This window comes from Martes martes, assembly GCF_963455335.1.
Source record: "Martes martes genome assembly, chromosome: 8".
In the NCBI taxonomy this organism is placed as follows: domain Eukaryota; kingdom Metazoa; phylum Chordata; class Mammalia; order Carnivora; family Mustelidae; genus Martes; species Martes martes.
Genome location: NC_137895.1, coordinates 6,511,798 through 6,539,218, shown reverse-complemented (window position 1 = coordinate 6,539,218; position 27,421 = coordinate 6,511,798). Strand labels below are relative to the sequence as shown.

Genomic DNA, 27,421 nt, shown 5'->3' with positions numbered 1-27,421 from the left:
GCTAAATCATACAAGAGTATTTATCAGGAGGCAGTTGGAAAAGTGGGTTTGCAGGGGTCAAAGACAAAAACTTCAGGACTAAAACTTAAAAAGTCTCAGAAGAAAACACTGGGGAAGAAAATCTTCATGACATTGGATTTGATGATTGCATGGACATGACGCCCAATGCACAGGCAACAAGAGAAAAAAATAAAATTGTACTTCCTTACAACTGAGAACTTTTAGGCATCGAAGGACAGGTATCGAGAACAAGAAAAGACAACCTGCTGACTGCCTATTTCATTAACCTGGGGTTAGCGTCCAGGACATATAAAGAACTCCTAAAGCTTAACAATAAAGCACCAAACAACGCGATTCAAATATGGACAAAGGACTTGGACATTTCTCCAAAGAATATATACAAATGGCCAATAAGCCCATGAAAAGGTCCTCAACAACATTAGTCTTTAGAGAAATACAAACCAAAACCACAAAGAGATTCCATTGCACATGTACTAGGATGGCTATAACCGAAAATACAGAAAAGATGGTCAAGTATGTAGAGAAACTGGAACTGTGTGCCTTTCTGGTGAAATGTGGAACGGTGGTAGTCACCGTGGTTAACAGTTTGGCCCTTTCTCGGAAGGTTAAACACAGAGCCACCATGTGACCTAGCAATTCCACTCCCAGGTGTATATCCAAAAGGAGAACTTAAACAAGGGTACAAGGAGACTTGTACCCCCATGGCCACAGAAGCATTATTCACAACAATCACACGGTGAAAACAGCCCAAGTGTCTATCAACAAATGAACACATAAACAAAATGCATAGATATATATGTGTGTAGGTCATTCAGCATACAAAGGAATGACATTTCCATATGTGCTACAGTGTGAAGGGACCTTGAAAACATGCTTAGTGAAATAAGTCAACTACAGGAGGTCAACCATTATATGATTCCACTTAGAGGAGGTCCCTAGAATCCACAAATCCATAGAGACAGAAAGTAGATTTGAGGTTCTGAGGGTCTGAGGGGGAAAAGGATTGGGGAGTTACTAATTAACGGATAGAGTTTTTGTTGGGGATGATGAAAAGTTTTGTATGTCGAGAGTGATGATGGTTGTACAGCATTCTAAATGTGCTTAATACCACTCAGTTGCACATTTACAAATGGTTAAAGTGATAAATGTGGTAAGTGTATTTTTTTTTAGATTTTTTTATTTATTTGACAGACAGAAAGAGATCACAAGTAGGCAGAGAGGCAGGCAGAGAGAGAGGAGGAAGCAGTCTCCCCGCTGAGCAGAGAGCCCGATGCGGGGCTCGATCCCAGGACCCTGAGACCATGACCTGAGCCGAAGGCAGAGGCTTCACCCACTGAGCCACCCAGGCACCCCGTGCTATGTATATTTTAACACACACACACACACAGCAGGCAAAAAAAGAGGCTGGAACTCACGGAGAGGTCAGGGCTGGTGATGGTCATGCGAGGTTGAGCGCTGCTCCTCTGGAGCTAGAGTCTAAGGCCAAGTTCACCCAGGCGGATCACACAGCAAGAAAGCAAGACCAAAGATGAAAGTGCAGCGAATATTTACTTGTAAGGACTACAGAGGAGCAGGAAGAAGGAAGAGGAGGAGAGGAGCTAGCAACGGGTTTAAAAGGAACAGTTGGGGACGCAAAGGTAGGAAGAAGGGAGGGGAGCCGGGAGAGGCATCACGGGGCCACCGAGAAGGGTCAACAGGTGATGAACGATGACCAGGGCCACTGCCACTTCAAGTTCGTCAGGGAAGAAGCGACTGAAAGAAGGAAGCCTTGCACGAGGTCCTTGGTCACCTTAGCATGAGTCGTTTTACTTTATTTGTTATTATTTTAAAGATTTTATTTATTTATTTAAGAGAGAGAGAAGGAGTGAGAGCACGAGGGGAGCACCAAGGGACAGGGGCAGAGGGAGAAGCAGGCTCCCTGCTGAGCAGGGAGCCCGATGCGGGACTCGATCCCAGGACCCCGGGATCATGAGCTGAGCTGAAGGCAGACGCTTAACTGACTGAGCCGCCCAGGCATTCCCAGCGTGAGTCATTTTAGTGGTTGAGATGGAAGCAGCTCAGTGGCCTGAGCAATGAATGGACGGTGAAGAAGCAGAAAAAATCAATCACGTTTGCATAACTGTAAAAAATAATGCGGATCAAAGAGAACGGGAAAGAGCATGTAACGGCTTGAGAGGAAGGTGGGCCAAAGGAGTTGGGTTTGTTTGCTGAAGATCTAGGTGCTCCGAAGATGGAAAGAAGGGTGAGAAGGTGGTCCAGAGTCTCAGGAGAGGCGGGAGATCAAGGCGTGTCAAGAACTCAAAGGATGCGTCTACACTGGTGAGATCAAAGAATGCCCCTTCCTCTAAAGGTGGACAAGGATGCCACCAGAGGAGAAGGGTTTGGCTTTCAGAGCCAGAAACTAAGACGTGTCAGCCTAAAAAATGCCAGTGTACTTCCAGGAACAAAGCCCACAATGGCCCCCAATGCTTCTCAAGCTTCAACACGCACTCGAATCACTTCAACATCTTGTTAAAAGACAGATTCTGATCGAGTGGGTCTGAGATTCTGCATTGCAAGCAAGCTTCCCGGTGAGACAGATACTGTGATCTGCGGGCCACAGACTGGTGTCCAGTGTGGCTCTCGTGCTTTCAAATGTGACAAGTCTGAATTAAGATGTCTTTAGTGCAGTAAGTTTAAAAGACTCGCTAGATTTTGAACAGTTAACATGGAAAAAAAAAAAGAATGTAAAACATCTCGATCATGTATATTATATATTTCATTTTTGCCTTGTTTTTATATATTATTGTGGAAAATTTCAAACATACACCACGGTAGAGATTAATATAACAAGTCCTCATATATCCATGTCATGGGTTGAAATGTGTCCCCCTCCAAAAAAAAAAAAAGATATGTGGAGTCCTAGTGCTCAGTACCTGTGGACATGACCTTATTTGGAAATAGGGTTTGTGTAAAGATAATGACGTTAAAATGAGGTCCTTAATCCAATAAGACAGGTGTCCTTATAAAGGGGGGAAATTTGGACACAGAGGTAGACATATGTAGAGAACAGACAAGGGGAACCCCCAGAAAACAGATGAAGGCAGAGATTGGAGTGATAGGTCTACAAGCCAATGAATGTCAAAGATCGCCACCAAACCATCAGAAGCCGGGATAGAGGCATGGACAGATTCTCCCTCACAGACTTCAGAAAGAACCAACCCCACCCACATCCTGATCTTGGACTTCCACCATCCAGAACCAACCAGCAAGAAATTTCTGTTGTTTCAGTCCCCGCCTCTTTGTGGTACTTTGTACCAGACAAGCTAATACAACCCATTGGCAAATTTCATCACCCCCCATACCCACTTCTCAGATGATTTTTTTTTTCAGATGATTTTAAAAGGAAAAGTAAGGAGGAGGAGACATGCCACATAGGAAGCCATCCCAGGCCAGGGCCTCTGTTGGGGTGAGGATGGGTGCCACAGTGGGTCCCAGGGCCCCCTGGGAGGATCAGGCAGAAGAAGTTAAGTGTTCAGTTGTCTTAATGATGGGGAGTTCGGTTTGGACAAGCCTTTCCTTCATGGAGCGTGGTCCTCTCCACATCAGGGGCCAGGCTGAGTCTTCTAACTTCCCCTGAGCCTCCATACTCTCTCCAGACAGCGGCCAGATCCATGATTAGACACAATCACAGCGAGAGCACACAAATTAAACCAGAGTGCCTCCCTCTTTCTCCTCTATTCCAATCTCGAAATAAGCCCTAATCAGTTTAAATTGGGAGCGAATCAAAGGAGTACAGTTAGCAGGGGTGTGGTCTAACTTCAATATTTTTCCTGACCCTTATCTTTCCTCTCCTACTTTTTAAAAAATATTTTATTTTTTTATTTGACAGAGGGAGACACAGTGAGAGAGGAAACACAAGCAGGGGGAGGAGGAGAGGGAGAAGCAGGCTCCCTGCCGAGCGGGGAGCCCGATGTGGGGCTCGATCCCAGGACCCTCGGATCATGACCTGAGCTGAAGGCAGACGCCAAATGACTGAGCCACCCAGGTGCCCCTCCTCTCCTACTTTTTAAATTTTGTTTTATTTATTTATTTGACAGAGAGAGTGTGAGAGAGCACGAGCAGGGGAAGCAGCAGATGGAGAGAGAGAAGCAGGCTCCCCACTGAGCAGAGAGCCCAATGCAGGGCTCCATCCCCAGACCCCGGGATCACGACCTGAGCCTAAATCAAGAGTGGGACTCTTAACTGACTGAGCCAGGCAGGCGTCCCCTCTCCTACTTATTTTTGATTTGAGTTTTATAGTGCTTGTCTTCCAAATGCTCTCCGGGGCCCATACACCCAGCTGCATCCTTGAGACTAAGCCCCTGGAAACCACAGCTGGCCTCACCGTGTCTCCATCTCACCTTCTACTCCCTGTTGGATTCCCCACATCAGGATTCTGACCCATCTTGCCACTGAAATGAATGACCTCCTCACCCCACCCTCCCGCGGAGCACTGGCGTGGTTACACCTTGTTTTTGTTGTTCTCTCTGGAGCTCTCGAGTCTGCTGGCCATTCCCTTCGTGACGCTTTCTCCTCTTTTTGATTTCCCAGAGACCAAGCATTGCTGCTTCTCCTCCCATGGGTCTTACCATGCTGCCTAAGGCTCCCTTTGTGGGGTCCCCTCCCCTTGACTCTCCAGGAGACACTAGGGCTCCTCAGGACCTCCTGGACCTTCTCACAGGACAGCCCCCCTCCCTGCCCCGCCATGGACGTCACCCATCTCTACGGCATCACTTACCACCTGGATGCCCACGGTTCCAATGCTATGTCTCCATCCTGGAGAGCACTAAACGTTGTCTTTTTTTTTTTTTGAAGATTTTATTTATTTATTTGATAGAGATCACAAGTAGGCAGAGAGGCAGGCAGAGAGAGAGGAAGGGAAGCAAGCTCCTCGCCGAGGAGAGAGCCCGATGCGGGGCTCGATCCCAGGACCCTGGGATCATGACATAAGCCGAAGGCAGAGGCTTTAACCCACTTTAACCCACTGAGCCACCCAGGCACCCTAAACGTTGTCTTTTTATTACATGTCATACATAGAAAGTACAGAAAATATCTATGACATTTTATTTTGTGTTTTTAAATTATTTATTTATTTGAGAGAGAGAGAGTGATAGAGAGCACGAGAGCAGGGTGAGGGGCAGAGGGAGAAGCAGACTCCCCACCAAGCAGGGAGCCCGATGCGGGGCTCAATTCCGGGACTCCGAGATCATAACCTGAGCTGAAGGCAGATGCTTAACCTACTGAGCCATCCAGGTGTCCCTAAATAAATAAAATCTTAAAAAAAAAAAAAAAGATTCTCTCTTCCTCTCCCTCTACCCCTCACCCCCCAACACACACACCTCGTGTGCTCTCTCTAAAAAAAAAAAAAAAAGAAAAGAAAAGAAAGAGGTTTTGGCAAGTACAGCAGCTGGGAATTAAGGAGGAGAATTCCAAAGGAGAGATCAGAGAGGAGGCGCCCCCAAACCTGTGTACATATTTTGTCCAAAGCTCTGACCACTGAACTACCTAAGCATAGGGCAGACTCCAAGCAGGCCAGCTAAGGCTCAAAGAACTGAACTGAAATTGGAGATGCTTCTCATTGCAAAGACCAACCTTGCAGGAGTGCAGCCAAGTTAACCGTCGGCCAAAACAAATTAATACTCTCTGGAACATAAACACAATCCAGACTCCTTATACATATCTGGATCATTGACAATAACCAGAACACAACTCAAAATACTCAGCATACAAAGGAAACAGGAAAATATGAGCAAGAGAAAGAAAAAAAAATCAGTGGAGAGGCGCCTGGGTGGCTCAGTGGGTTAAGCCTCTGCCTTCAGCTCAGGTCATGATCCCAGGGTCCTGGGATCGAGCCCCGCTTCGGGCTCTCTGCTCAGCGGGGAGCCTGCTTCCCCCTCTCTCTCTGCTGCCTCTCTGCCTGCTTGTGATCTCTGTCTGTCAAACAAATAAATAAAATCTTTTTTAAAAAAATAGATAAATAGTAAAAGATTTTTAAAAAGAAATCAATGGAAATGGACCCAGAGAACCCAAATGTTGTAATGAGTGACGATATCTGAAGTAGCTTCGGTGACCTCACCTCCAGCCGGCACCGGGGTCTCCCTGCGTCACCTGTTCTGGACCTCCATCCCCACCTTGGCTCGAAACGGACCCCAGCTCCTCCTGCTCCAAACCATGGTTCTTGCACCTGTCCCAGCTCCAGCAAAGGCCAAGAGATAAAGCTCGGGGCACCCACGGGGCCGTTACACACACACACACACACACACACACACACACACACACACACACCCCCGGGGGGAGCACGAGCAGCCTTGTTTCTTATGGGAGGCCCACGAGAACTCCGCATTTCTCCTCCCATAGACTCCCTGGGGACCTTCCTGGGGACCAGGGGCTATGGCACACCCAAGCCTGGCAGGTGGTTGCACTTTTTTTTCCCCCCAAAGATTTTATTTATTTATTTGACAGAGAGATAGAGAGAGAAGGAGAAGCAGACTCCTGTTAAACAGGGAGCCTGATGCCAGACTCAATCCCAGGACCCCGGGATCATGACCCGAGCCAAAGGCTGACGCTTAATTGACTGAGCTTAATTGACTGGGGCAAATGTGCCCCAGCGGTTGCACATCTTGGAACATCACTCCAGAAAGGTGCGTTTGGGAGATCTGTTGGCTGGGGCGAACTCTATTTTGTGACCTTTTTTTTTTTAAGATTTTATTTATTTATTTATTTGGCAGACAGAGATCACAAGTAGGCAGAGAAGCAGGAAGAGAGAGAGGAAGGGAAGCAGGCTCCCTGCTGAGCAGAGAGCCCGATGCTGGGCTCGATCCCAGGACCCTGGGATCATGACCTGAGCCGAAGGCAGAGGCTTTAACCCACTGAGCCACCCAGGCGCCCCAGCGACCCAGCATTTCTGTGCATCCCAGGCTGTCGGCATTCACGTTCCCTCTGGAACCTCGGGCTGCTGAGGTGCCCAGCTCACCAGCCCCTCCGTCATGCAGGCTGGGCCATCACTGGTCACTGTGTACCCTGTCCCCCAACTCACCTGCAGCATTCCCGAATCTGTGCCCAAACAAAAGACAGTCTGCGCTGTCTGGAGGCCTCAGGAGGGCACGCCCGCTCCCTCACGCCCACCGTGCAGGACGTTGCTCTGAGCCCAGTCTGGTCTGGGGATGCGGGGGGACTCCCCTGAGGTGGGGTCAATGCAGGTCACACTTTGTCAGGGCCCCTGTGACCAGGTGTGCGTTTGTGTAGAGTAATGATCTCTCTGATTCCTGCAGGGAAGTAAGATCAGAGCCGCCAGCGGGCTGTAGGGGGGAGTGGGTGGCGGTAGGAGCGGTTGTGGGGCAGGACAAGCGATTTCTCTTGTCTTCTGGGGCTGATGAACGTCCAGCCCGAGGGTCACCGGAACAGAAGGTCGCTGGAACAGCAGGGAAAGCCTCAGGGGGATGAGGAAAGGGGTAACTGCGGTGAGCCTGAGGACAGGGAGGAGGGAGGAGACTCTGGCCGATTGGGCGGAGGGAAACTGAGGTCTGATGTGCTAGAGGCCCGCACCTAGAGGTCAGACTGGAGCCTGGTGCCAGGTGTAAATGAGGCACCACCCATGAAGAGGTGGCAGTGGGTCCCCAAGGCAGAGGAGGAAAGAGCCCCTTCGAAGGGGTCATGTCCCATTGCGTCTGTCACCCCACGGTCTGTCACCCCTGCCTAACTTGTCAAGGAAGCCAAAGCATTTCTGGAACTAAAGGACACCACTGTGCATGTACGATCACAGAAATGGTCTTAGCACTCCTAGCTCCAAGCCCCCCCAGACCCCTATCTGAGGTCCAGATTCCTTATCCCCACACTCAGTCCCCATGCTCCCCCTTCCACATTTTCCAACCACCACCAACTTGCCCTGCGTTGTGGCACATCCCTGCCTGCCCCCCTTCAGAGTCTGGGTCTCCTGTCACCCTCCAGGGAGAATTCACCGGGCAGCTCTCTCTCGAGTCCCTGACCTGCTGGATTCGGCTTCACCATTTAGAGGCTCTGTTGGACTGGGACCTCTGAGGGGTCACTCCTAGGCCTTCTAATTAGCAAATGGTGGTGAATGAATGAGAAGCCCTTTGCCTTCTTTGTCCTAGACTTGCCACTGACTCGAGGATGCGCTGTAGCACCTTTATTATAAGATTTAGTACCCCAAACATTTCCTTCAGGACTCGGGGTTCTTGATCCTTTCCAGGCTCAATGTTATTGTCCATAATCCTTTCTCGCCTGGGGTGGGGGTTCTCCATGTCCCCAATTTACACATTCATTCACTTGTGCAACAAATATTAAGGCTGGTTCGTGGCAGGCACTACTGATGATGACCCAGGGGACAACCAGAACAAGGCGGACACAGCCTGGCCTTCCAGGTGAATATTTAACCATTACGGAGTCACCCCTACTTCATTCCAATGGCGCAAGCCACTGAGGACCCAGCTGGTGGCCCGTTGGCTGTGGCTGCTCCCTGGGCCTTCGCCAGCTCCTGGTCCAGCGCGGGAACGAGGCCAGCCGTGGAGACTGCCCAGGGCCTGGGTCCCGTCACCCACGTGTCAAGCAAGGACTTCACTCACACGAATACCATCCCAGGTGCGGCCCAAAATTTTGGAGGCAGTTTGGCCACCGCCCAGTGCTCTCTAGCCGCCGGGTGGGCGTCTCTGGGCGCTCAGGGACTTCTGGGATAAAGTTGAGAGCCAAGTCAAGTGCCCTTGTCAGCGGGAAGTCGCGCGCAGACTCCGGGGCGGGCGGACGGGAGGGGCGGGAGGACGGGAGGGGCGGGAGGGCGGGGCAGTGGGCGGAGGGGCGGGGCCGGGCGGGGGGCGGGGCCTGAAGCTCTGACTTTTACTCAACAGACCGCGACCTCACGTCGGCGTCAGGACCGCTGCGCGACGGCTGGATGGCTGCAAAGGGTGAAGACGCTGCGCCGCAGGACCCTTGGACCGGAGTGGGATGGGGGACGTCACCCCCTTCCCGCCGCCCACTGACCTCCTTGCCGCCCCCCCCAACCCCCGGAGCGGAAGTGGGAGCGGGTTGATTCGACCCGCGGGAGGGTGGGGACCCCGGGAGAGGGCTGCACGTGGCTTCTAAAGGTTCCGGGAGCTCCAAGCTAGAGTAGCAAGTAGAGGAGCAAGCGCGGGGCTCTGGGGCCGCAAAGGGTTCCAGCCGGGCCGGGTGGGCCAGCAGAACAGGTCAGTGCCGGACCCGGGAGAAGGCAGCCCTGATCCGATTAGTCCGGAGACAGCGTGGTGCTGGGTGGTCCGGACTGGGGTCCGGCACCAAATCCTCGCTCCACTTCATTCTCCCTGGGGATCTCTGGGCTCAGACTGCACACCTCCCCGTGCCTCGGTTTGCAGGTCTGCGAAGGGAGAGTGATAATGATCCGACTTGCTGTGAGGGAGAGGGACCACCCCATCTGCCCTCTGAAAGTTTAGACTGTTGGTTATTGCCAGGACTGTTCAGAAAAGGAAACTGGGGCTCAGGAGGTTTTACTAAGCGGCCCAAGGTTGCACACCCAGCAATGTCAGATTCCACAAAGTTCCAATTCCACAAAGTTCTGCCGTGAAACCGTCTGCTGGTTTTCCTGGTTTTCCTCACTCAGCGGACCCAGTTTAAATTTCCTTCCTCTGGGTATCCCCAAACCCATGTCAGGCTCTCTCCCTCTAATCCCTGGGGGCAGTGTGGGAACCTGAGCCCCCTGGGCTTTTGCCCTGAACACACTGGGGTACGGATGAGGGGCTCAGAAAGTGCCTTCATGAATGAGTGTGTGGCTGTGTTCCAGGTATGTTCTCAGAGCTGAAGCTGGTCATGCCCTGGGGCCACATCGCTGCCAAAGTCTGGGGCTCCGAGCAGGCGCCCCCAGTTCTTTGCCTGCACGGCTGGCTGGACAATGCCAACACTTTTGACAGACTCATCCCTCTTCTTCCAAAAGGTGGGACTGAAGGGAAGCCAAGGGGCGAGGTGACATAGACTGTGGGAGAATGAGGGGTGGGAGAGACAGCTGACCTAGATGCCTTCTCCTCTCCCATCTCTTGTCTCAGACTTTCGTTATGTTGCCATGGATTTCGGGGGACATGGGCTCTCATCCCATTACAGCCCTGGTCTCCCGTATTACCAGGATAACTTTGTGAGTGAGATCCGGAGAGTTGTAGCAGGTAAGAGGCAGAACGAGAGAGAGAGAGAGAGAGAGTGTGTGTGTGTAAGGGTGCACTGGGACATCGCTTCTGTTCGTTGAGTGGGGTGTGATCGCCAGGAAACAATGTTGGACTGGGAGTGATCTGGGGTCACCCAGAAATTCATGGGTGACTTTGGGAAGGTTGCGGAGGGCTGCCAAGAAGAGCTCTTCCTTCCAGGGGCTCCACCCCTGTAAAGAAGCTGCAATCCCTCTAAGCTAGTTTCCTGAATGGGCCACCCCAGATGCTGGGGAAAGATGTCCTGAGCACGGGGACTGCAGGACAGAGGGTGGGGGGAGGCTGGGCCCACTAAAACCTAGCCCTCTGTGTTTCAGTCTTGAACTGGAAGCATTTCTCCATCTTGGGCCATAGTTTTGGTGAGTACAGTTTACACGTGGGTGGGCAGGGGGCTGACTGGGCTGAGGGGCTGCGAGGGAGGGAGAGGAAGTGGTACACAGGGACCCTGCACTTCTGGGCACTGCAGAGAGAAGTAAGAGAGATGAGGGAGTCTGTGGGCACTGGGCACCTTTGGCCTGAGGCACCTCCCCCAAGGGACATAGGGCCCCAGAGGTGGCTGCCTTCCAATGTGACAAGGGAAATGTGACTTTTCGAGTGGCTAGGTCTGATGAAGGGGTCATGTGGCCCCCGGGGAGGGAACCCCAAGTTTGATAGGGAATAAAGAGCCCTGGTCCCTGGTGGGAGAGGGCGAGGCCCCTTAGCCTGTGGTGGGGCAGCCCCTCGGAGGAAGTTTTAGTAGGATTGGTGAGAGCTGGGGAATACCAACCCATGACTCTTTTTTCCCCCAGGTGGCGCAGTGGGCGGGACGGTGAGTAGATGGCTTTGCAGTGACTACCTCTGGCCACGTTGGGCATTCCTGCAGATGGGGCAGGAGGTGGGGCGAGGGCGGTGGGAGAAGTTTCTGGGAAAGGAAGTGCCTCCTCATATCACGAATTTGAACCCAGTGTTTGATGGCCTAGTGCCCATCTGCTTTATAGATGGCAGTAATAATCCTTACTACGGGGAGGTCGGTGAAACTGGAGATTCCTGGCAGAGTTCAGAGTTTCCACATTCCCCATCCTCAGAGAACCCTGGAATCCAGCCCTCCACCAGCGTGTGAACCTTGGCCTGGGTGTGGATCTCCAGGTCCGGGAGAGGGGAGGCTGCCCTGAAGGGAATAAAGACTCTTGTCCCAGCCCCTTGGAAACGTCAACATCCCCAGGGAAAAGTTTGAGTCCCTTTGCCTTCTTCCTCTCGTACTCATTCTTCCCTTTTTGGATCACATCGTAGTTTTCCAGTATCTTCCCCGAGATGGTGAATAAACTTATCTTGCTGGACACATGGCCATTTGCCCTGGACCCTAAAGTAAGAGTGGGGCCTTTCATGCATGCTATCATGGGGGAGACCCAGGCCCCGGGTGGTGTCCTCAGCCCTGCCTCTTTTGGCAGGGAGGTGGGAGGAGGTGGCAGAAGGTAGATGAAGGGGGGTCGAGGGGCCCCCAGAGAGGACAGGATACGCAGCCTGTACCCCTTGGAGTGGGCAGAGAAAACGCGTGCAGAAGCCTTTGTCATCCTTGGAAATGCCGTATGTGGCCTGGGATCTACAGAACGCCAAGTGTATCACGAAGTGGCAGGGGTGGAAGAGGGTCAGGACAGTGGATTGAGGAAGCTCTGGGAGCACACTGCGTGATGAGGACCCCCCCCCCCACTCACGTTCAGTTGTATGCCTTTGTGCTGTGTACACATTGCACAATAGCACACAGCAGTCCTGAGGGCGGACAGATGGGAATGTGCGGATCTCTCCCGCCGCCACCACCACCAGTAACAACAGATAGTGCTGTCCCTGCAGGAGTCCTGGCTTCTGCTCCTGATCTGCTGGGTGACCCTGGGCCAGTCACTTGGCCTATCTGGGCCTAAGTTTTCTCACCTGTAAAACGAGGAGGTTGGACTAGGTGACCTTGGAGTTGCCTGCCCGCTGTCCCATTCTGTCACTTTGTTCCCCGGAGCTCAGCCTCTCAATGATGACACTGCTTCATCACCAGTTTTGGTTTCTTATCTGTAAAATGGCCACAAATGCCAAAAGGGCACAAAGCAGGCTGTCTTTTTCTCACCACCTGCCCAATCCCCAGCCCACAGTAAGCGCCCAGTAGGTGCTGGTCTCATGAATGGAGAGCTCTGTGGGTGACTCTGAGGCTCCGGTGAGACTCTGGGCTACTCTCCCTTTATCTGTCTCACCCACTGAGTTGCCCAGCGCAGTGCCCCAGCATCTCCCCACAGGGAATCCCAGTATCCGGTCGTCCCCAGCCCGCACTCTCGGGGGCTGGATGGGCGTGTCCCTTCCAGCGCTGCTGCTCCAGGCGGCGGCCTGTGGACAGGGCTGGGCTGTTGTTGGAGTGAGCCAGGCGTGGAAACGGGTATACAAGAAGGGGGACCGGGAGCCCCTGAACTGCATGCCCTCTGCCGTCTCCTCTCCACCAGCTGGAGTGCTGGCATTCAGTAAGCCAGCCGAAGCTCCAAGCCTGGATGGCCCGGGTCTTAAGGACCGAATACTGAACCCTTGCAAAGCGCTGGCCATTGGCAGAGATTTCCTTTCCCCTCCATCATCCATCCTGACCCCTCCAGCCGTCCGGACCCCAGGCGGGGCTGGCTGGGCTGACACTGAGGCAGACAACGCCGGCTCTGATCACGGGGCTAACCTTCAGGGGCTGATCTTCGCTGGGTCAGAAGGGATGCAGGCTGAGGGGTTGTGGGGCCCGAGGGTGGGGGCGGGGGCTGAGCCCTTCTGTCTGCAGCCCAGAGTCCCACCCACCCAGCAGAGCCCTCCTGTCCCAGGGAATAGAGTGCCTGCTGACCTACCGGCGGGGAGCCATAGAGCACGTGCTGCAGACGGAGGCCTCCCAGAAGCCCCGGCAGGTGGTCAACCCAGAGGAGTTGCTGCAGAAGTGAGTGCTGGCGGGGGGCGGGATGGCGTGAGGGGCTGGCTGGTGGGAGACCTGGGCAAGCAGCGGGATACCAAGGGAGGACGTCTCTGGGGCACAGGAGAAGCCTCGGGCTCCTACACACAAATCACACGGAGCCTGTTTCTCTCTGCGCTCACCGCAGGTGTCTGGCTTCCTGGCTCTCTCCAGACACCCCAGCTGGGGCTTACCTGCCTCGGGTCCTCCCAGCTCTGTAGCCACCCCTTCATTTCCCAAGACCCCTTTCCACGTACTGTCTCCCCCTCTTCCTCTTCCTATAACTGGGCACACATGCACGCGTGTGCACACACACACACACACGCTGCCGATGTGAATGTCCCCACTGCCACATGCCTGTGTCCCTTGTGGGGGGGCCCTCCTCTTCTTTCCATCAGGCCCCCCCTGCCCCCAGACATCCAGCGTCCCTCTGTCCTCCCCAGGTTGCTGAAGAACAACAGTCACGTGAGTGAGGAGAACGCGCGACTCCTCCTGCAGCGAGGAACCACCAAGGTGGCCACAGGTAGGGACTCGCCGGCTCTGGCCGTGGCTGATCGGCCCTGCTTTTACTGAGGAGCGATAACCTCGAAGTCTCGCGGCTGCTCGCTCTCCGGACCGGACACAGCACCGGGTGCTTAGCAAACAGTGTCTCATGTCATCCTCCTCCCACTACCCTGTTCTTACCCCGTGCACAGCAGGGGAAACTGAGGCTCTGCTAGGCAAGGGACACGTGCCGGGTCAGACAGCTGCTGCGCCTCCCAGAAAGGCCTGTGGGGAGCCCCATCAGGTGTGTCGGGGGTGAATGTTGGGGAGCGTCCCAGCTGTGATCTGCTAACCCCGTGCAGTGGGCGCCGGTGTCCCAGGCTAGGGTTTGAGGTCGTCCTACGGGGCAGGGTGACTTGAAGGGGGTTTTTCGAAACGGAGACATAGCACAAGTGGCACCTTGGTTTCAGGGCAGCCTCGGGCCCGTGTTTTCTGCACTTTGTTTCCTGCTATGTCCGTTTGGGAAAACTTTACCAAGGTCCCGCTCAGTGCCAGCCCCGTGCTTGGCCACGGGAGCTGCGGGGAGCAGGAGCAGACGCTGCCCCTCCCCGGGCGGGCCGGTCCCGCCAGCTGGCACGACTCCCGACGACACCCTTCACAAGGGCCCTCCCTGGCACTGACTCTGCCAGGGGTTGAGCCAGGATGAGGCCAGGTCAGGAATGTCCATTCTAGGAGGAGAAACAGACGATAACCACATGAACAGATAAGCAAGAGACATTTTCTTATAAGTGTAGTAAAAGAAACATGCAGGGTGTTCTGGAAGAAACCCCACAGAGGGGTCCTGGAGGCGGCTCCCGGAGGTGAAGCCCAGGGGAGACAGTGTGGTAAAATGGACCAGGCACTAAATTGGGCCCAAAGCCCTGGGCTGATTCCTGGCTCTGCTAGCTCAGCGATCTTGGGCAAGTCTCCTCTCCCCATTTAGACACCTCCCCCCCTATTTTTCTCAGGTGATAAATAATGTCTTGGGATCTTCGTGCTCATGGTCTGAGAGGATCAAGCAAGGAGGCGAATGCAGCTTCAGTTTGTAAAGTAGCAAAGGAGGCAGGGGTCAAAACCCCAGGGGCTTGCCAGATTTGACCAAGTGGTGGCATTAACTGGGCCACTGGAGGGCAGCAGGGAGTGGTGGGGACTATGGTCCTGGAAGCAGGACAGCCTAGCCCGTGGTTATCACTGGGAACTCTGGGCCTCGTGTGGCTGGAATTTCCAGTTGCTCCCAAGAAGCCAGAGATCTACTGTGTGGTGGTGTTTTTCCAGAAGTTGCCAACACACCGTGAGGTCAGGTAGAATATGCTTAAGGGACGTTGTGGCCTTGGGTTTCCGGTCTGTGACTTGTTGTGAAGGAATGTCTGTTATCATCTCTGAACCTTGGCAAATCTGCCACGGAGAGGGGAGGTCAAGGCAGAGGCCCGTGGGCCCGGGCTTCCCAGCGGGCCCACACAGATGGCCCAGCGCAGAAGTGGGCTAATCTGGAATAAGCCATGCTCCCAGCCAGGCAGGGAAAGCTGATTAGGCGAAGCCCGGGTCCCATGAAGGGGTGAGCGCGGACACCGCACCAGTTGTCAGGGAGGGTGAGGAGAGAAGGGAGGGGGCTGGGTAAGGCAGCTGGGTCGCTTTGTCAGGCCCAGCCCCTGTGCAGCAACCGTGGCCCTTGGGGGCCGGAGCTGACCCCAAAACAAGCCTGAGCAGGCTCCCAGCCCCCATCGGGTGTTGTGACACTGGGAGAGCCGGTGTTCCAGGCTGTTCGTGAGTCCTTGTCCTCAGGTGGCAGAGCCCCTGACAGTCCCCATTCCGCTCTGGGGCAGCAGAGAGCAGGGACTGCTCCACGAGCCCAACCCGATCCTATAACTGAACCCAAGTTCATCTGCCCGACGCACAGCAGAACCAAACACTCAGGAGGCGAGGAGAGGGGGGAGACCTCCCTGCGGGGGAATGCAAGGGGTTTTGGCAAATGGGAAGGGGTCTGGGTAAAGGGGAGAAGAGCTATGTGACTCAAAACCAGATAAAGGAAGTTAGTAAAGTAGGGGAGGGTCTCTGGGGAGGTCGCTGGTCTGAGCAGTTCTGGCTGACTCCTTGCGTCTCTGCAAAACGAATTAACACTTGGTTATCCTGGCGTCAGGCTTGAGTATCATCTCGCAGAAACACTGCGGCAGACGGTGTTCCCAGACCAAGCGGGTTTGGGTCAGGACCCTACAGCAGCCTCAGTGGCCCTGTCACTCGCTGGTTACTGGCTTCGGTCCCCAAGGCCTTTGATCATCCCTCATCCTTGAGTGCAAGGGGCTGATGACCACTCTGGCTACTTCCCGCTGCAGTGGGGCAGAGATGGGTGGGGAGAGGAAGGGATCCTCTTTGCACTTAATCATAAACAGTCCTCAGTTCCGGCTTGAAACCCTACACTCTGCATGACTAGAATTTTTGTACTTCGGTTCATAGTTTTTGTACAACGTTTTGTACCATGTGTTGTGATTAAGGAGCACAGGAGAATTAGGAATCCAGAAAATTCCACATTTGAGGAAATGTGCTGAGTCAAATGGACCTAAATCCTTGGGAAATCCAAGAAAATAATCTGGGAAAACCGTCCAAATCGGAGTCTGGGACTTTAGAGGTTTGTTGCAACCAAGTAGCTTATTGTTTTTATTTTGTCAAGGGGAACATCCGTTTCAGAGGGAGCATTAATGTGTGTGCAGCAAGGAAGGTCCGCTTCTGGGGAAGTATGAGTATGTGTGCAGCCTGATGAACGTACCGTACGGACGCCTCCTTGTTCCGCTGAGGTATAGCCCAGAGCAGCGCTTAGTTTAGCTTTAGTGCTTCTCCCTCTCCCACTCCCACAGCTTGCGTTCCCTCTCTTGCTGTCTCTCTCTCTCTCTCTGTCAAATAAATAAAATCTTTAAAAAAAATAAAGATTTTATCTATTTATTTGACAGACCAAAATCACAAGTAGGCAGAGGGGGCGGGGAGCAGGCTCCCCACTGAGCAGAGAGCCCGATGCGGGGCTCGATCCCAGGACCCTGAGATCATGACCTGAGCAGAAGGCAGAGGCTTAATCCACTGAGCCACCCAGGTACCCCTCCACTGAAATTCATATTACGTGCGTGGAAAGGGGAAGAGATTCCCTTAAGGTACGCACTATTTTGTGACCTCCGATTTGTACGTAGCACGAGGTAGTGTAACCTGACGACTGATTAATCCTGAACTAAAACGAGGAGGTGGTGGCCCAGAACATGGGTTACGTAAAACAGACAAGTAGTCATGGTCTGTCTGTTAGAGAGGTTTGGTGGTTATGACCTTATGTTCTCGCGTCCTTCCACAAGCTTCCAGAGGTCATTACAGGGGACACTGTTGAGGGTGTTAAAAAGAAGCAGGGTACGAAGCGTCCTCCAGTGAGTAAAATACTTTCTGATAAGTAATTTTGATCTGGTATGTTGTGATTGTAGGTTGCTTTTCCGTAAGTTACCATGAAGTTGGGCTCATTAGAGAAAGGTTATGGGCATAGCTGTGGGGTCGGCGTGGTCATGTAAGGGGAAGAGCTTCAGGTACCATATTCCGCAGCCAGACAAGTCACCTGAAGACGCTAAAGTTTATGAAATTCTGACCATGGAATTTTCTTTCCAAGAAAAAGAGGTGGGGATTATGGAGCAAAACCGACAACCCCAAGGCGTCCTCCTCATCTGCTAGTGTGTCTGTCTCCTGAGTAACACCTCGAGGTCCGTCACAGGCTCACAAGAACAGTTAGCAGATTCCTTCTCCGAAAGCCGCGGGGTGAAGTCTGTGCTCTGGGGGTGTGCCATCTTCCAAGCTTTGGGGGATCCTGGCTCTTGTGTGTTTTTTGTGGGTTTTTTTTTGGTGGTGGTGGTGGTGGTGATGGTATTTTTGTTTTGTTTTGTTTTGTTTTGTTTTGGTCTTCCTGTCTCCAAGGTCAGAGCCTCCTTTCCTTCCAAGCAGCCCCATGAGCAAGTACTGGGAAGATTTGTTCATGGGTCACCACACCATAGCGAAAGTCCCGAGGTGTGGTGATGAATTAGTATCTTCCCCCTTTAGGTTTGTCTTTTTTTTAATTTTTTTTTCCCCCTTAGAAAAACATCACAGACCAACATTGTTTCCTCCTAGCTGAAGTTTAACTCTTCTGTTGTTTTGTTGTAAGAAGTTTGCTCCAGATTCCGCGAACCAGTCTTAGCCTTGAAAATAGGATACTTTGGTTAAACAGTCATTTCATTCCAGGAGGCACTGCAGGCGGGCTCTCAGAGTTCGATCTACATCGTACAAGCCATCAAGTAATCAACCAGAGGGATTTCTGTGGAAACAAAAGAGAAGCAGGTTAATGGTTAGCGCAAGTCGTAAACCCCGTGTCTTGAGTCCTGAGTGCCGTTGGCGAGATTTCTAGCTGTTGGGCTTGAAGCGTGTTCAGATGGCGCGAGGGCCGACACGTAGCCCTGGCCTGCAGTCTGCATGTCTCTGGTATCTTCCTGACCAGCCCCCACAGCCTCAGACAGACATGAAGATTGTTAAAACATGAGCTGTGGAGGGAATTTCTTGGAAGTTTACCTCCAGCTGTCTAGCTTCGGTCTTCAAGGCTTCGTGAAAAAAAATTTTTAAATGGTTTTAATTCTCAGTCGTTTCAAGTTGAAGTATGGGAGGAAATGGGAAACTTTAGTTCTGAGTCAGAACCAGGTATTTGAGGAAACCAGAAACATTCAGGATCCAGCCCAGTTTTATAGGCAAACAACAAATACTCAGAGATAATTCATAAGAACTAGAATCTAACATCCACAAAGGTGTGTTATTGAAACATAATCTTTCTCACAAAAATCACCCTTATGTGCCTCAAAGATAGCCAAGTTGAGACTAACTCATTTGTAAAATAAGTCCAGTTTTAACTAGTTTGGCCTGACTGTATATACAAGGGCAGAGAGAAGAGTGATGTCCGTATAGGTTTCTTAAAAAATGTGCTTTGCTGGAACTTTTCATATAATTTCAGATTGAGGGGCACCTGGGTGGCTCAGTGGGTTAAGCTTCTGCCTTCGGCTCGGGTCATGATCTCGGGGTCCTGGGATCAAGCCCCACATCAGGCTCTCTGCTCAGCAGGGAGCCTGCTTCCCCTTCTCTCTCTGTCTACTTGTGATCTCTGTCTGACAAGTAAATAAAATCTTTAAAAAAAATAATAATAATAATTTCAGATTGAACTTTTAGCAGCCTCTTGAGGCTAAGAAGCCAAGCCACATAATTGCAGTCAGATTCACGTCAATACCAATAGATTTGGGTGAATTCCTCTCTTCTGGAGGTCCTCAGAAATACCCTCCAAAATCTGTTTTCGTTTCCTGGAGTTGCCATTGCAAAATTTCCCCAGACTGGATGGCTGGATAAATATTTATTTACTGTCCCACAGTTTGGAGCTAGAAACCCAGTCAGAGTATTGGCAGCCTCTGTGTATGCCTCTCCTAGGTCTGGTAGCCGCAGGCATCCCTTGGTTTGTGTGTGGCATTCTCCCCACCCTTTACAGTGTGTGTTGGGGAGAGTGTGCGGGAAAGACAGAGTATGTGATGGGATCAGGACATGCAGCAGAACTTGCAGTTTGCTCTTCTAAATAGAATGGTCTGGGTTGGCCTCATGGAGAAGTGACTTTTGAGCAAAAGCGACACAGGTGAGGGAGCTCGTCACACAGATAATCCCAGAAGAAGATGATCCAGGCAGGGGAGCTGCCAGGAAAGGCTTAGAGGTGTTGGGGAGAAAAAATTTTACCCCATCCTTCAAGTTTCTTCCAGCTGGTCTAAGAATTAAATTGGTAAGTTAACAGGAGAAAATAACATCTAATTACGTACGTGCAGGGAGTCCACATAAACATGAGAGATTCCAAAGACAGGTAAAATGAGGTACACAGGCCACTCTGGACTAAGGAGAAGGGGGTAAGGGATCTTAGGCTTCAAAGGGAAGGAAGGCAATTCACAGAAAGAATGGAAAGAGTAAATGTTTGGTAAGCAGGTGTTTGCTGGGCCATCGGAAACAATGAGACATAAAGAGGAATTTTAAAAGCCTTTGCTAAGTTCCTCCCTATCTACTGCACCCAGTTTGGAGTATGACGTAGTGATCTATGGTGAGCGCTTCTTCCTAGAGCAGGACCTGGATCTGAATCCTTTTAGGCAGTCACAGGGAAGGTCGAAAAGAAAAACTTCTTGAGTCTTCTGGTTCTTAAAAATAATCAGCCTCGGGGCGCCTGGGTCGCTCAGTGGGTTACGTCTCTGCCTTCGGCTCGGGTCATGATCTCAGGGTCCTGGGATCGAGCCTCACATTGGGCTCTCTGCTCAGCAGGGAGCCTGCTCCCCCCCCCCCCCCACTCTGCCTGCCTCTCTGCCTACTTGTGATCTCCCTCTCTCTGTCAAATAAGTAAATCTTAAAAAAAAAAAAAAAAAAAAATCAGCCTAAAATAGGCCAGAGGTACATTTTGGGGTGGCATGTTTTCCTCCCTCACTGAGGTACGAGCTCAAGCTGGCTCATGGGAGAAACCAGGAAGCAGTAAGCCAGGGCTGGGAGAGAGGGCCAGGTCCTCATCTACCGTCTTAACCGTGTTCCTGTCATAATACCGGCTTCAGTCGTGAGACAAGCTCGAGGTGTTGGCGTGAGGGAGGGAGAGCCCAGCACTGGTTGGGGTTCCCTAATGACAAAGCACAGTCCTGTGTCACTGTCTGGCCCCCACATCCGGCCCGCTGTCGGGGCCGCTTGGCCCGATTTTTTTGACTTGTACAGTTCGATCACAGAAGTATCTCATGAGGGGGATTTTGAGTAGGTGCTCATATTTCAAATAGAAAGATTTTATGTAAAAATGAAGATTTCCAGTTCTTTTTTTTTTTTTTTAAGATTTTATGTATTTATTTGTCAGAGAGAGAGAGAGCACAAGCAAGGGGAGCTGCAGGTGGAGAGAGAAACAGACCCCCCCCCCCACTGAGCAGGGAACCCGATGCCGGACTTGATCCCAGAACCGTGGGATCATGACCTGAGCCAAAAGCAGACACTTAACCGCTTCACGGCTGAGACACCCAGGGGCCCTGAAGATTTCCCGTTTCTTTTGGAAAAGTGGGAGGAGGGGAGCCTGAGTGGCTCAGTTCATGCTCGGCCCAGAGTCTGCTTCAGATTCTCCCTCTCTGCCTCTCCCCCTGCTCTGGAGCTGGCGGGCTCTTACACACTCCCTCTCAGCTAGACAAAATCTTAAAAAAAAAAAAAAGAAAGAAAGAAAGAAAGAAAGAAAAGAAAAGCAGGACGAGCTGGAAGCACATTCCATGTTCCCCACAAGCAATGACCACTGTCAGGACAGGCTCCGCTGCCCGTGTCCCTGGGCCCTGTGCACACTCTGCCCGGCCTCTGCTGGCAGGTCCCAGCACAGGAAGGGGGAGGGAGTGGGTTGAAAGTGTTTCCGAGTTGACTCTTAACCTTTGTATATTGGGTGCTGGGCATCGGCTTCCTCTGTGGTCCTGGGAAAGCCCCGGGCTTCGGCCCCCCAGGCAGCTGGGCTGATGGTCCCGAGCACCCTCCCCCTGCACCCTCCCCCTCCAGCCCATCCACATGGCTCTGTTGTCCCAAGGGTTGCAGTTAGGACTCTCAGGGTTCAGGGCCCCTTTGTTTGCAGATGAGGAAACTAAGGCCAGAGAGGGAGGACCCAGGGCGTTCTGCCTCATTTCCTGTGCCCATCCCAGGGCTGATACCATCTACCCATTCAGGTCGTTCCGCACTTCAATAAGTCAATCCCTGACTCCTGTCCCAGGCTAGCTGTGGACTTAGCTGGGGATACAAGCAGAAGCAGGTCCTGCCCTGCCCTGTAGTCCTAGAGTAGAGAGCTTGGGGTCAGGGGACAGATGTCACTCCCCACGGAGGTTACCCATGTGGGGGAGGGGAGCTGCACCTATAGGACCCCTGCCCAGGAGACTCGAGGGTCATGAAGACTGAGGATAGTGCCCAGAAAGGTGAAAAGGATGAGGCAGTGAACATTCCAGACCCGGGGGTAGCATGAGCAGAGGCCTTGCCCATGGTAGGAGGCAGCGCCTCTGGGTCCTGGGACCCGTCAGAATGCCAAGAGCATTGAGAGAGGAGCGGAACAGCTGCCATGGGGAACGAGGGAATTGGCTACTGGACAGGATAGGATGGCTCCGGGATGCTAACTACTGGTCGACGGCTGGCAGTGGTGTTTATTCCAAGAGCACAGTGTTAAATCACAAAAATTCAGTTGAGGAAATCTGAAGATCTAATTGGCTTTGTTAAATGACTCATGGAGGGGCACCTGGGGGGCTCAGTGGGTTAAAGCCTCTGCCTTCAGCTCAGGTCATGAACCCAGGGTCCTGGGATCGAGGCCCGCATGGGGCTCTCTGCTCAGCGGGGAGCCTGCTTCCCCCTCTCCCTCTGCCTGACTCTCCGCCTACTTGTGATCTCTCTCTCTCTGTGTCAAATAAATAAATAAAATCTTTAAAATAAAATAAAATCTAAAAAATGACTCAGGGATTGGGCAGCAGCCCAAAGAGAAAGCTTAATGCACTCCTTAAGCTGTAGAAAAGAAAAGGTTTTTAAAGGCAGAGGGAGAGTGGAGGAAGGAAATTACTTGCAAAGAACGCGTTCTTTCAGACGAGGTCGCCCTCCTAAGGGGAGCAGAAAGGATCTGTCAGTAAACTTGCTGGTGATGACCAGGAAGTCCCATGTTTCCTGGTCAGAGGCTCCCTCCCCCACCAGGCTGAAACTGCCCTGTCAGGTGTTAAATCTTGGTTGGCTGATGTACGCCCTTAACTAAGACTCCGTCTTAATCAAATGTTTCTCTTGGGCTGTTCGCTAACGAAGCTGATGGCCAGTACGTGCTCAGGGCAGAAAGAGAGCCCACGCTTTGGAGTTTGGTAGGTCATTCTGAACTTGGTAAACATCAAAGTTATAGCTTCCCTGGGAGCCCAGGAGCAGGGCCCGCGAACATTCAAAGCTGGAAAGTTCCTTTATCGTTTCTGCCTTTGGATCACCAATCTTCCCTCAGTCTTGATGTCCAACCCTTATTATTATGTCCCTCAGTGCTAGGGTGAGTGGCTTGTCTGCTCTGGGTCCAAGCCCCGTGTGTGTGTGTGTGTGTGTGTGTGTGTGTGTGTGTACCTAGAGTTCCTCATTGGGAGAACTTGCTGTAGTGCAAATGGTGGGAAACTTAAAAGTGATATATATTCTCTATTTAGTTCAGTTGATGAGCAGACATGGTACATGTGCTTGGCTTAGATTGTCTGGTTTTCCATCTGATGCCACATTTATCCTAAAGACACAAGGACAGTGCGAGAATTCCAGGAAGCACAGTTCCAAGGAACCAATGTGATGTCGGGCTGGACTCTGAAGGAAAAAAAATCCAACAAATCCTTCTCTTGATAAAAGGTTAGGGATAAAAAGGTCTTGATAAAAGGGTAGGGAAATTGATGATGATTTATGAGGAAGGAGGGAACCTGCACATTGAGCAAACATATACATAACGTGTGTCCCGTGGGGGTGTGGGGTGGAGACGTCACGTGGGAAGGAGGCGAAATTCAGTCCGTGACATCAGGAGGTTATGGGAGGACAAGGGAAGGGGCTGTGGGCGTGCTCCAACGTGGGGTCTTAGGCTCCTGGTCTCCAGTAAGGAACCCTATCAGCGGACCTGGAGTCCAGGCTTCTGCAGAGACTCCTAGTGCGTTTGTTAATGGGGTCAGAAAAGACGCAATCGCTGATTGGGGGTAACCGTTGCCTGAAAAACACATTTTAAGCTTTTTGCTAGTTTTAGGGCACAGTGTCAGGCCCCCACCCCCCACCCCACCCCTGGAGTCACGGTCATTCTTCAATCTCGAAGAATTGAAACGATGACCACTCTGGCTACTTCTTTATCTCCTTGGGCGAGGCAAGTTTTGGGTAAAGAGCAGTTTTTGCAAATCTCAGCGGTGTCGTGTCTACGGGCCAGGCTAAGCAGAAGGTTTCACTTTACAGGTCACGGCAGCAAGGGAGAGAGAAGTAACGTGGAGGGGTGCCTGGGTGGCTCAGTGGGTTAAGCCTCTGCCTTCGCTCGGGTCGTGATCTCGGGGTCCTGGGATCGAGCCCCGCATCGGGCTCTCTGCTCGGCAGGGAGTCTGCTTTCCCCCTCTCTCTGCCTGCCTCTCTGCCTACTTGTGATCTCTGTCTCTGTCAAATAAATTAAAAATTAAAAAAAAAAAAAGAAGTAACGTGGAGACAGACGTGCTGAGATTTTTCCTGCCTTAATTTCCCGTTGTCAGTCTTTACATTCCATTTCTATGGAACACGGCAGGAGGTGCCTCTTCTGTAACTGCTTCAGGCTGAATCAGGGGGGCGGTAGGGGAGCTTTGGAATGGCAGGATTTGACTCGGTCCAAGACACAACTGTTGGTCCCTTGTGCTGATGGAGGGGAACCGTCACATTGTTCCTTCTCTGAGAACTTGGATATTTTCTGACATAGGTTGGGACCACATGCCATCATGAATCTTCACCCCAGGTATATTCTATGGAAAAGTAACAGTATATAGTCAAACCCATCATTCCCTCTAAAGCTTATCTGACATCGATGGGTACCCAAGAGAATAGGTCAGTCAGCCAGTCCCAGCCACCTCGGAAAGGGGGAGGTGGAGGTCAAGGGCTTCTTGGAGCCCAGTGGCTTTCTGCCTGATTTTATTGATACGGAGTCATATTTCCCAGGAGGAGTTAATACAGGTGTCATAAGTGATGTCGGCCATCATAGACTCTGCCTTCGTTCCCAAGCTGTCAGGGAATCAATAAGAGACATTTCTGCAGAAGCAGAAGAAAACACAGGTCAATGGTCAGGGCAAATTTTGAGTCCCTGGTGCTGCCAGTGAGAAGATTTTTTTTAAAAGATTTTATATATGTATTTATTCGACAGAGAGAGAGAGAGAGAGTGTGTCCAAGCCGGGGGAGCAGCAGGCAGAGGGAGAGGGAGAAGCAGGCTCCCCGCCGAGCAGGGAGCCTAATGCGGGACTCAATCCCAGGACCCTGGAATCATGACCTGAGCCAAAGGCAGAGGCTTAACCCACGGAGCCACCCAGGCGCCCCTTAACCAGCTTGTTCTTAATAATTACCCATGAGGAAGCACTGAATGGTTCAGTCTGTTGAGCATCCAGCTCTTGAGTTCAGCTCAGATCATGATATCAGGGTCACGAGACTGAGCCAAGCCTTGGATCTTCCCAGCCGGGGCTTGGCAGGGGGTCTGCTTCTCTCCCACTCACTCTGCCCCTCCACCGTTCTCTCTTGCGGGTGCGCTCTCTGTCTCTAAAATCAATCAACCAATCAATCAGTCTTTGGAAAAAGAATAATTACGCATGAATACTTCATGAGGTGGACAGAATCACCCATCAAGTCCTCTTTGCCGAGAAATAGCGACAGAGATAACAGAGCTCCTTTGACCCCTGGTACATGTTGGTAGAGTAAAAGATTTCTGTTTAATGTCGATATCTCCAAAGAAGTGCTTATTTGAATTAGACCAACAACCTTGAATTAGCTTTACCGTATGTTGCACCTGTGTCCACTGAAAGCTCATCAGTGTGTTCCCCACTGTCAGCGTTATGTGGGGCTCCCGGGGGGACATCTGAAGCGGGCGGTTTAAGTCCGGGGAGCCCCTGGGCCCCTGCACACGGATGTGAGACGTGCTTCCGCGTGACCCTCATAAGCAGTTTGCCCCACAGCCTGGGGTGCCTCTGGGCACCTTGATAGTGAGGGTGGGAGGAGCAGGGGCCGAAGGCAGAGGCCGCAGAGGTACGGCGGGCGAGGCCAAAGGCAGATTGGAAGTTGTGAGCTGACTTTTTTTTTCTGTCTCCTGGCTTTTCCTCTTGCCAGACGGGCATTTTCTCTGGGTGCTTTCCAGCCTTCTGGAGGATGCGGGGAAGTGGGGTATAGGCTGGGCACCGGGGCTGGGCTTGGAGACCTGCGGTAACTGTAGGATTGCTAGTGTCTGCCTGTCTTCCTCCTCCTTTGTCTCATTATTCTGTTAGGGAGGGGGGTCAGGTGTTTTAAATTTGTGTTCATCTTTATCTCTTTGGACCATCCACCGTGTCCCTTCCTGTGAGGCGTCTTCGTTATGGAGTAACACGGAAGTCGGAACATTGGGATGGTCACCACCCATCCTATGAACTTGAAACAATAGTTGATTTCGTTTTTCACTTTTTGAGCTTTAGAATGCCCAGTTTCCTTTTTGATTTTAAGATTTTATTTATTTGACAGAGAGAGAGAGAGAGATCACAGGCAGAGAGGCAGGCAGAGAGAGAGGGGGAAGCAGGCTCTCTGCTGAGCAAAGAGCCCAACGCGGGGCTCGATCTCAGGTCCCTGAGACCATGACCTGAGCGGAAGGCAGAGGCTCAACCCACTGAGCCACCCAGGCGCCCCTAGAGTGCCCAGTTTCTATAAGCACTTGCCTCTAAACCAGTTAAACAGAGCTCCCCTACAAATTAGTTTTAGCAGTACCACCCGGCGGGAGAGAGAAGCTCTCACCTGTATGTCTCAGGTGGACGCGTGTACAGGAACAGGGTGCTGACGGGATTTAGTCTTTGTTTCACCAATATTTATGCAGAGGACATTAAAGACCCAACTTCTAGATACCCCCTTTTATTGAAACGAATCTAATTGTAAGACAGCCTCGTCTATGATTCCGTGAGTGAGTGAGTTCTGGTTAGGAAGGGCCAATTTTGCACCGAGATACCAAACGCTCCAACAACGAAGAAACCGCAAAAGGCCCACAGTACCTCTAGGTGGCGCTGGTTCCCCCAGAGGCGGGGGCCGGGGTGGGAGTGCTCCCTCCGTTTCTGGTTGCTTGGACTCCTAGCCCTCGTCCCCTAACCGTGTGCAGGAGAAACTAATTCGGACATGTTAAGAGCCCCCATTTGGCCACCTGAGACTCTGGTTATCCTTAGGTTTCCCCCGTTAAGTAAGGCCTCGCACGTGTCCCTTACAAATGATCTCCCAGAGCTTTCTCTCGGTGCTTACGGGTTTTGGGGGACTGTGCCCTCCTTTGAAGCCCGGGTCCCCAGTCCTTTTAGTTTCAGCTTCAGTTTTAGACTAAGGCTTAGATAAGATCTAAGGACAGTAAGTGTGGCAGACCAGGAGGATGCTACTTACAAGGATCCCTTCCAAAAACAGCCATGGGACACCCTCTTATGCATCTCGGTTTCTCCCAGCGAGGTCTGAGTCCACCGAGGGAGCTCGGAGTGCCGGGCAGTTGGTCCTTCCGTGTGCATTCCCGGTGTGCAGCCCCAGACAAGCCGACTGTTCATGACCTTAGGAGACGGAAATGCCAACAGGACCACTACGGGTCTTGAGAAAGAGCCTCAGCCGCTTCCGCGGGCCTTTCGATCACCTGAAAGCGATGTTTGGCCAGAAGGAGCCAGTGTCCCTTCTCTTCGGAGCCGAGCAATTCAGTCTCTCGTATTTCTAGCCAGAAAACTGACTCAAGCCTTAATATTAATAACATCGGTTAGCATAATGCCCAATTAAGACCACCAACCCGTCCGCCCCTCCTCTAGGTGATTCTCACCTTGAGAACATAACCAGTAACCTTTAACAGCTCGTAAATAAAAGTCAGGACGGCCAACCAAATCGAGGGGGTCTGGACATCATCAGGAGAACTCACCAGACAGACGGTGGGGCTTGGAGGGCCCGAGCTGGTACGGACCACCGAGTTCCAGATGACCCCCAGGCATTCTCCACCAATGGCTCTGAGATCCCA

The 27,421-nt window shown here is 52.0% G+C and overlaps 1 protein-coding gene across 1 annotated transcript in view; it reads left to right on the top strand.

Moving 5' to 3' along the window:
• The first annotated feature begins 8,525 nt into the window (after nucleotides 1-8,525).
• The window catches only part of SERHL2 (serine hydrolase like 2), a 29,302-nt gene continuing 10,406 nt past the window's right edge, over nucleotides 8,526-27,421 (top strand). The window contains exons 1-9 of the mRNA XM_080811009.1: nucleotides 8,526-8,640; nucleotides 8,904-8,960; nucleotides 9,830-9,979; nucleotides 10,089-10,202; nucleotides 10,556-10,597; nucleotides 11,027-11,046; nucleotides 11,508-11,582; nucleotides 13,049-13,158; nucleotides 13,614-13,693. Of these exons, the coding sequence (XP_080667135.1) occupies nucleotides 8,948-8,960; nucleotides 9,830-9,979; nucleotides 10,089-10,202; nucleotides 10,556-10,597; nucleotides 11,027-11,046; nucleotides 11,508-11,582; nucleotides 13,049-13,158; nucleotides 13,614-13,693 (604 nt within the window). The 5' untranslated portion in view covers nucleotides 8,526-8,640; nucleotides 8,904-8,947. The remainder of the gene's footprint in view (nucleotides 8,641-8,903; nucleotides 8,961-9,829; nucleotides 9,980-10,088; nucleotides 10,203-10,555; nucleotides 10,598-11,026; nucleotides 11,047-11,507; nucleotides 11,583-13,048; nucleotides 13,159-13,613; nucleotides 13,694-27,421) is intronic.